This window comes from Triticum urartu, chromosome 3, assembly GCF_003073215.2.
Source record: "Triticum urartu cultivar G1812 chromosome 3, Tu2.1, whole genome shotgun sequence".
Taxonomy (NCBI): domain Eukaryota; kingdom Viridiplantae; phylum Streptophyta; class Magnoliopsida; order Poales; family Poaceae; genus Triticum; species Triticum urartu.
Genome location: NC_053024.1, coordinates 8,559,610 through 8,567,225, shown reverse-complemented (window position 1 = coordinate 8,567,225; position 7,616 = coordinate 8,559,610). Strand labels below are relative to the sequence as shown.

Genomic DNA, 7,616 nt, shown 5'->3' with positions numbered 1-7,616 from the left:
TCAAAGAAAATACTGGAGCATCCCCACTGGTCTGCTAGCTCCATACCATTCTTCAACGCAAAGCTTCCACAACGGCATCAACCACATGCTTAAAGAGAGTTGTTGACCCAACAAGAGCCTCACCCGGGTAGTTTCAAAGAACCGCTGTTGTGGCTCCGGTTCCATCTTCTATGAAGGATGCATCCACGTTCATTTGATAAAGATTTTGAGCAGGTTTAGACCATTTAACAGCAGGTACACTGGTCCCACTCCCCGAACCTGCATAATTGGCCGTTGTCGCATGTATGGCGAGTGTTGTTTTGGAAGGAGTCGCCACACCTTTGCCCTTTACACTTTCCTTCTCTGTCCCTAGATTTACCAAGCTCCAACCAAGATAAGACTCTTGGAAGCCAAGATGCTCCAGTGTGGTTGAATTATGCCTTTGATCTCTGAGGATATTCTCAAGCACGTCACTGCTAGATCGGCTCGAGACAAGGGCTTGGGCGATCGCTTTCCTGAAGACCCAAAGCTTTCCACACTTCTTTAGCTCGAACACACGTATCTAAATTTTCAATTTAAGCGCAGAAGGACAATACACGAAGGATGCATGATTTGGGAACAATACATTACGCTTGCCATCACAGAAAGCACATGTAATACCTAGCATGGACAAATAAGAAGATAGGAAATAAATGATCTTACTTCAACAAGATCTGTTCTATAGGCTCATACCGCTGCCTCCTTTACCAATAAGGAGGCAAGCACTTCAGTCTGGTTGATGCATTCTGACCACTGGGCCAAAATCTGATACAAACACACAAAAAAGAAGATAGGAAATAACATACAAAAAAAAAACATGATCAAACTTTTTATACATGATGGACACTAAAAAAATACATGGTAAACTTTTTTGTACGGGGTGCTCATTTGTTAATACAACAAGACAAACCCTCTTTTGTACGGGACATTTTTAAAATATGATGTATATCTTTATAAAACCACTATGAGAATTTACTTATACATTATAAACATTAAAAAAAATACACAATCAACATTCTTTAAATAGGCATTGAATAACCCCGTTGAATTTTTTCTAAAACAAATACATGCCGAACAATTTTGAAAGCAATGAATTTAAACGAATAAAATAAGAACAAAGATAACATAAAATTTATAAACACATAGAAAGGATAACAAGAAAAGAAAAGCAATAGCAAAAAAAGGGAAGAAAAAACAGGAAAAAGGAGAAAGCTTGCCGACCGTGTAAAGGTCAGTCAGAGTCCAGGCAGTCAGCCCAGCCAACCATCTAAAAGAAAATTAAATTACCAACCCAACCTCCATCGTTTTCCCCAACCAACCCAACCAAGCCGAGGCGGTTCTACAGTCCGCCGCCGCCTGCCCTAGCCCCACAGCCGGGCCGTACATCACCGCCGACGCCCCAACCCCGCCCCCTCCCCCAGACACCTCCGCCTATCACACCTTCGCCCTTCACAACTTTCTTTCTCTGCCACCAGATGTACCAAGCTCCAACCAAGATAGGCTCTTGGAGCCGAGATGTCCCCAGTGTGGTTGAATTACGCCTTTGATCTCCGAGGATAGTCTCAAGCATGACACTACCAGATCGGTCTGAGACAAGGGCTTGGACGATCGTTTCCTAAAGACCCAAAGTTTTTCACACTTCTTTAGCTCAAAGACACGTATCTAAATTTTTAATGTAACTTCAGAAGGAAAATACAGGGGGTATACATGATTTGGCAACCGTACCTTCAATCTGGATAGTACTTTACCCTTGCCATCACAGCAAGCACATGTAATACCTGGCATGGACAAATAAGAAGAGAGGAAATAACATTAAAAATACATGTTTAAATTTTTTATACGTGATGGACACTAAAAAGAACGATAAACTTTTTTGTATGGGGCGCTCATTTGTTAATACAATAAGTAAACCTTCTTTTGTATGGTTGCATTTTTTTGAAAATACACTATGGAAATTTTTTAAATATGATTTATATTTTTTAAAACCACTATGAAAAATTTACTTATACATTATAAACATTTAAAAAATACACAATAAACATTGTTTAAATAGCATTGTTTTTTTAAAACAAATACATGCTGAACAATTTTGAAGCAATGAATTTAAACAAATAAAATTACAACAAAAATAAAAATAAAAATTTATAAAAACATAAAGAGAAAGGAAAGCTAGAAAATAAAAGAAGAAAAGCAATAGCAAAAAAACAGAAACAAAGGAGAAAGCTTGCCAACCGTGTAAAGGTCAGTCAGAGTCCAGGTAGTCAGCCCAGCCCACCATCTGAAAGAAAATTAAATTACCAACCCAACCTCCATCGTTTTCCCCTACCAACCCAACCCAGCCCAGGGCCGCCTGCCCTAGCCCCGCCGCCGCGCCGTACCTCACCGCCGACGCCCCCCTCCCCCAAACACCTCCGCCTATCGCGCGCGTCGCCACCGTCACCGTCCCCCTCTTCCCCTCATCGCGCGCAGTCAACCCCTCCCCCGCGCCCCATGGCGACCTCGAAGAAGGTGGTGACGCGCGAGGAGTGGGAGGGGAAGCTGCGCGACGTCAAGATCCGCAAGGAGGACATGAACCGCCTCGTCATGAACTTCCTCGTCACCGAGGGCTTCGTCGACGCCGCCGACCGCTTCCGCGTCGAGTCCGGCACCCAACGTACCGTACGCCATTGCCCGCGCGCTCGCACACAATCGAGCCCCTCTTGCTCTCCCGTTGTGTGATTGAGATTAATGGATTGGGCACGGAGTGAGGTCTGATTGATGCGATTTTTGTGTTGCAGCGGAGATTGACCTGGCGACCATCACCGACCGGATGGAGGTGAAGAAGGCGGTTCAGTCGGGGAATGTGCAGGAGGCTATCGAGAAGATCAACGATCTCAACCCCACGGTTCGATTCTGCGTCTCTTGCTTGCAATTTCACTTCGTATTTCGGTGTTGGGAGTATCTGAAAAGTAAGATTGGGGATGGTAGTTTTGGGTAACTTTGCTGTATGCCTGTATGCAACAATCAATTTCAGATAAGAGAAATAATACCTCATAGCAGAGTGGAGCAAAGTGTTAATCCAGTACCAATGATTGATGTGGTTTGTCTTTGGACTGTACTAGCTTTTTGCTAGAAGTTGTTCTTTTTCTACATGGAACTTAGGAATATGCGGTTCAGAAATTACATCTTTGTTTGATTGAGAAAACTGCACCTGTGCCCGGTTTTGGTCTCTGCATAATAAAAGTGGGGGCTGGGGGGAAACCCCTTTCTTTAAAAAAAATGCATTTGTTGCTTAGTGTTTTAGTAAGAATGGAGGAGGGACGATTATCTTGGCAGTTTTTGGGTACTTTGCTGTATGCCTGTATGTGCCAAGGACATTCTGTGTTCTCCATTATGTATTGCTGGTGAGCAATGATGTAACAATAATTAATTTCACATTTCACGGTGGACCAAATTGTTAATCCAATACTGGTGATAGATGTGGTTTGTCTTTGGACCATGCTTGTTTTTTTGTTAGAAGTTGTTCTTTTCCTATGTGTAGCTTAGGTATATGCGTATCAGAAATTGCATCTATGTTTGATTGAGAAAACTACATTTGCTTGTTTTCTCAACCGGTGGTATATTTATATTGTTTGTATACTGCCGAGTGAAGTTTTGTGTTAGTTCTAGAAAGCCGAGGGTTCATTTGTGCATTTTTCACAGTGGGGTTCGTTGAATTTTGACTTCATATCCTGACTCGACTTATGACATGCAGATTCTGGATACGAATCCTGAAATATACTTCCATCTGCAGCAACAAAAGCTGATAGAGTTGATTCGTGTGGGGAAAATACATGAAGCTTTGGAGTTTGCTCAAGAAGAACTTGCACCAAGAGGCGAAGAAAATGTAATCTTCAGTAAAAAAAAATTATCCCCCTTACCTTGGTTAAGAGTCAGGGTTCGAACCTATATCAATCACAACGCAATTCCTCCTGGTAGCTAGTTTTTCCCGTTAATACCACTGCATTTAAGAGCATTCTGTGACCTTTTGGTCTGTGAAATTTTGCAGATAGCCTTTCTCGAGGAAATAGAGAAAACAGTAGCACTTTTGGTTTTTGAAGATGTAAAGAACTGCCCATACGGGGAACTATTGGATGTTTCTCAACGTTTGAAGACAGCAAGTGAAGTTAACGCCGCCATCCTTACAAGCCAAAGCCATGAGAAAGGTATGTACTAAGTTGCAGACACATGTATATGATGTGATACCCTTTTTATTTGCTTATCTTTTTGACGATTTATTGTCACTGAAGTGTACCTGCATGCCTGTGTCATATGATATGATACCATATTTCTTATTTTATAATAAGCTACCTTTTGGTAGAAAAAGGGATCAGACTGTCAAGTGTATTTCTTATTCTAGAACTATGCACAAAAACATGGTGTATTTAAACTAAATATACCAGAAGGTTACCTGACTTTTTTTAGATGAAGGTCACCTGACTTAACATTAGTACTTCATATAAGCAAGTACTGCCATGTTCAAAACAGTTTGCCCTTAAGCTTATCATGTGTGACCAGCGGTCAATATAGAAAACACTGATTCACATTGGTGAAATAACTGCGTAGGGATACTACTTGTTAAACATCTTTTGAGATGTGCTGTTGAAAGAAATCAGGATGAATCTTCTCAAGTTTTTTTAATATAAGATTCATATTAACTACACAAAAATCTAAAACTTTTCATCTCAGTGCTGCTTTTCGGTTGCCGTTTCATACATTTGAAGCAGAATGAAACTATCGTTGTGTTTGGGACTTTGGGCTCTTTCGAACTGCTAGCATGCTTGTGCTAGAGTTTTTGTTTTATTGAAGATCCTTGATCTTTGCGTTTATATTGGCAGATCCAAAACTCCCTAGCCTGTTGAAGATGTTGATTTGGGCTCAAAACCAGCTGAGCGAAAAGGCAGCATATCCACAAATCAATAACCTGTCCACTGCCGACCTAGAAGATCCAGCTATATGATGAGCTGCTGCTGCTGAGGTGTTTACTAGGGACGGGAGCTTAGGCACCAGTAGGCACCAAGTACAAACTGTCTGAGCTGAGGTCTGTTAGTTGTTCATTACCTGCGGGTGCAGTACTTGAACACACTGCTTGTTTCATCAGCGTTGGCAAAAAGCTGACATGGGAATTTTTCGCTCTCTCCTGTTGTTCATATGATGATGCAGAGGATGGTTTTGTTACATTTTACTAGTAGGTGGTAAATGTTTCGTTTGATTTTCATAGAACCGCCGTGTGTGGTGCTAATGTTACACAAAAGAATGATTGGGCCAAAATGTAGACGTTCGATTCATGTTCTTTCTCCTTGCAAATGATTATGATTTACTCTGTATCACAGAGTGATTTCGCAGCAGGTTTTCACATGAGGTGGTTGGAATACCAAGCTCCAAATGATTGTCCAAATTTTGTACTAGCTGAGTTATGCTTTGCACAATGCATCCGTTCTGTTATACCCCCACTGTCCCAAAATAAGTGTCTCAACCTTGGTACAATTTTATGCTAGAGTTAGTACAAAGTTGAGACACTTATTTTGGGATGGAGGGAGTATCTTGCATGATGCTTTGTTCTACTGGCATATCTTGCAAATATGAGCATTTTTGTGCATATGTATTTTGCAAGAAATGAAACAGAAATAACAGCTAAATATACATGCACGGCTGAAACCATAAGAAACCAGGCAAGCTAGGGTGGAGCAGGTTTGTTTTTCTGCTTTTAAACTGAAAGCCTTTTTGATTCTATGCAAAATCAAAGTCTAAAGCCCCTAAATAGGAGCTTCTTTTTTGGCCTATAAGGCAAATTGGAAAAGCCAAGAGAAAACCCAACCAAACACTAGTGCAAATTTTTGGAGGCTAGGCTCCATGGAGCCCTTTCTCTAAAAATAATAATCAAAAATCATTTTAAAAGTTTCAAAAAAAAATCTGGCCCAACAAAAAAACTGTCGGCCCATTTTGGAAAATGCATATTTGTCTTTTTTTTTGTACAAAACAGTAGCTCTTAAAAAACTTCCCCTAAAATTTACAGACATCGTGTAAAATCACTTTTATTTGTTCTTAACTTCGCTGCCACCATCTGAAGTCTAGACTGCTAGCCATGGAGGTTAAAGAGCCTGGCCACTGTCTAGTTATGTGCTCGCACTGACTTGTGGTCCTCCCTGACTGCTCAAGAGTAGACCAATTTATGGAACTAGAGTGTAGTTTCACTAACCTCACTTCTGGGACCCACTGATCAAACCTAAGTCAGTTTTTCCCACCCATACAATTTTCCTTCCTTGAGATCCCCAATACCCCGACTCTTCCACCACCTCATTCTTCTCCGGAATGGTAGTCTGACGACCAAATCTCTCGTCTTTGAGGCCACACGAGCCCTCCACCACCTACTCCTCGTCCAAATCAGAGCTCCATAGGTGCCATGATGGGGTAGGGACGGGGAGGCGCTCACAATGTGATTGCACACCCCATTTGTTGTCTAGACCATCTTGAATAAAAAGAGTCTCGCCAATGCACATGTGACATGCTTTTTTCTCCTAGACTTTAGCTATGTATAATTTGTCCGATTTTTAAAATCAAGTGAGTTGATTTTCTGATCCTTGATTTTTTGGTCAAGATTTGCATTTTTTTCTCTCTCTGTTATTTCATGGCTTCTTAGGCTGATTTTTGACTTGCCTCTATTTGGGGCAAGCCGATTTTTTTTTTCTCAGGCAGGATATTTGGCCTACCTCGGTTTGGGCAAGTTGATTTTCCTATTGGGCTTGAAACAAATTACACATTTCCTTATTTTGTATGCATTCTTTCTTTTGCTTTTAGTTTTATTTTAGTCAGTTTTTTTTCTTTCTATATGGGTATTTTTGGCATGTTGGGTTAGTCAAAATGTATACAGACAAGTATTATACGGTATGTGTGTAAATTACGCTAGAGTGTGAAAATTGCACTACTATAAGCTTTTCTTTGCATATTAAAAAGTGTAATTTGAGTGCAAAGTTGTGTACATGTTTTTCAAAGTTTATTTTTCCATTTTCTTTCTTCGCAAAGGGTTCCAATGCAAATAATTCATTCTTCCTTAGAAAACTTCATTGTTTTGATCTTGATTTTTTATATTTTATTTATTTTTCATTCTTCTTTAAGGGTAATAATACCAATGTCACTAATTCATTTCTTCTTAGGAAACTTCTTCTTACGAAATATCACAATTATGCTTATTCTTACATATTGTATAAACACAATTTCGTGTAACTTATGTGCACCTTTTGACATTTTCTTTATTTTCTTTCTGCCCTAGGGTATCAATGCCACCAATTCATTCTTTCTTAGAAAACTTCATTCTTTTGATTTTGGATTTAGTTCTGATAGATGCCAGAAATTCGTTCCTTCTTCTGAAACTTATTATTGCGACAATTTCACTATTATATGTTTGTTCTTGCATATGATCAAAAAAAGTGCAACTTCTGTCTAAATTGTGTGGAAATTTGTCCTTATTTTTATTTTACTTACTATTAACGGGTAATACCAATGGAAAACTTCTTTTTGTGAAATTCCACTCTTATATGTGTATTCTTGCAAAAAAGTGCAATAAATTATGTGCTATTTTT

General features: G+C 39.8%; 1 protein-coding gene across 1 annotated transcript; it reads left to right on the top strand.

Annotated features, from left to right (window-relative positions):
- The first annotated feature begins 2,342 nt into the window (after positions 1–2,342).
- LOC125547583 (protein GID8 homolog) lies at positions 2,343–5,329 on the top strand. Its single transcript, XM_048711403.1, has 5 exons — positions 2,343–2,671; positions 2,796–2,902; positions 3,752–3,883; positions 4,046–4,202; positions 4,875–5,329. The coding sequence occupies exons 1-5, from the start codon at positions 2,509–2,511 to the stop codon at positions 4,994–4,996; spliced, it is 681 nt and encodes a 226-aa protein (XP_048567360.1). The 5' UTR covers positions 2,343–2,508; the 3' UTR covers positions 4,997–5,329.
- The last annotated feature ends 2,287 nt before the right edge of the window (positions 5,330–7,616 follow it).

Coding starts and splice junctions, on each gene's coding strand:
- LOC125547583 (XM_048711403.1), top strand. CDS start 2,509: ATGGCGACCTCGAAGAAGGTGGTGACGCGCGAGGAGTGGGAGGGGAAG. Junction 3,884..4,045: donor CACCAAGAGGCGAAGAAAAT/GTAATCTTCAGT, acceptor GAAATTTTGCAG/ATAGCCTTTCTCGAGGAAAT. Junction 4,203..4,874: donor AAGCCAAAGCCATGAGAAAG/GTATGTACTAAG, acceptor TTATATTGGCAG/ATCCAAAACTCCCTAGCCTG.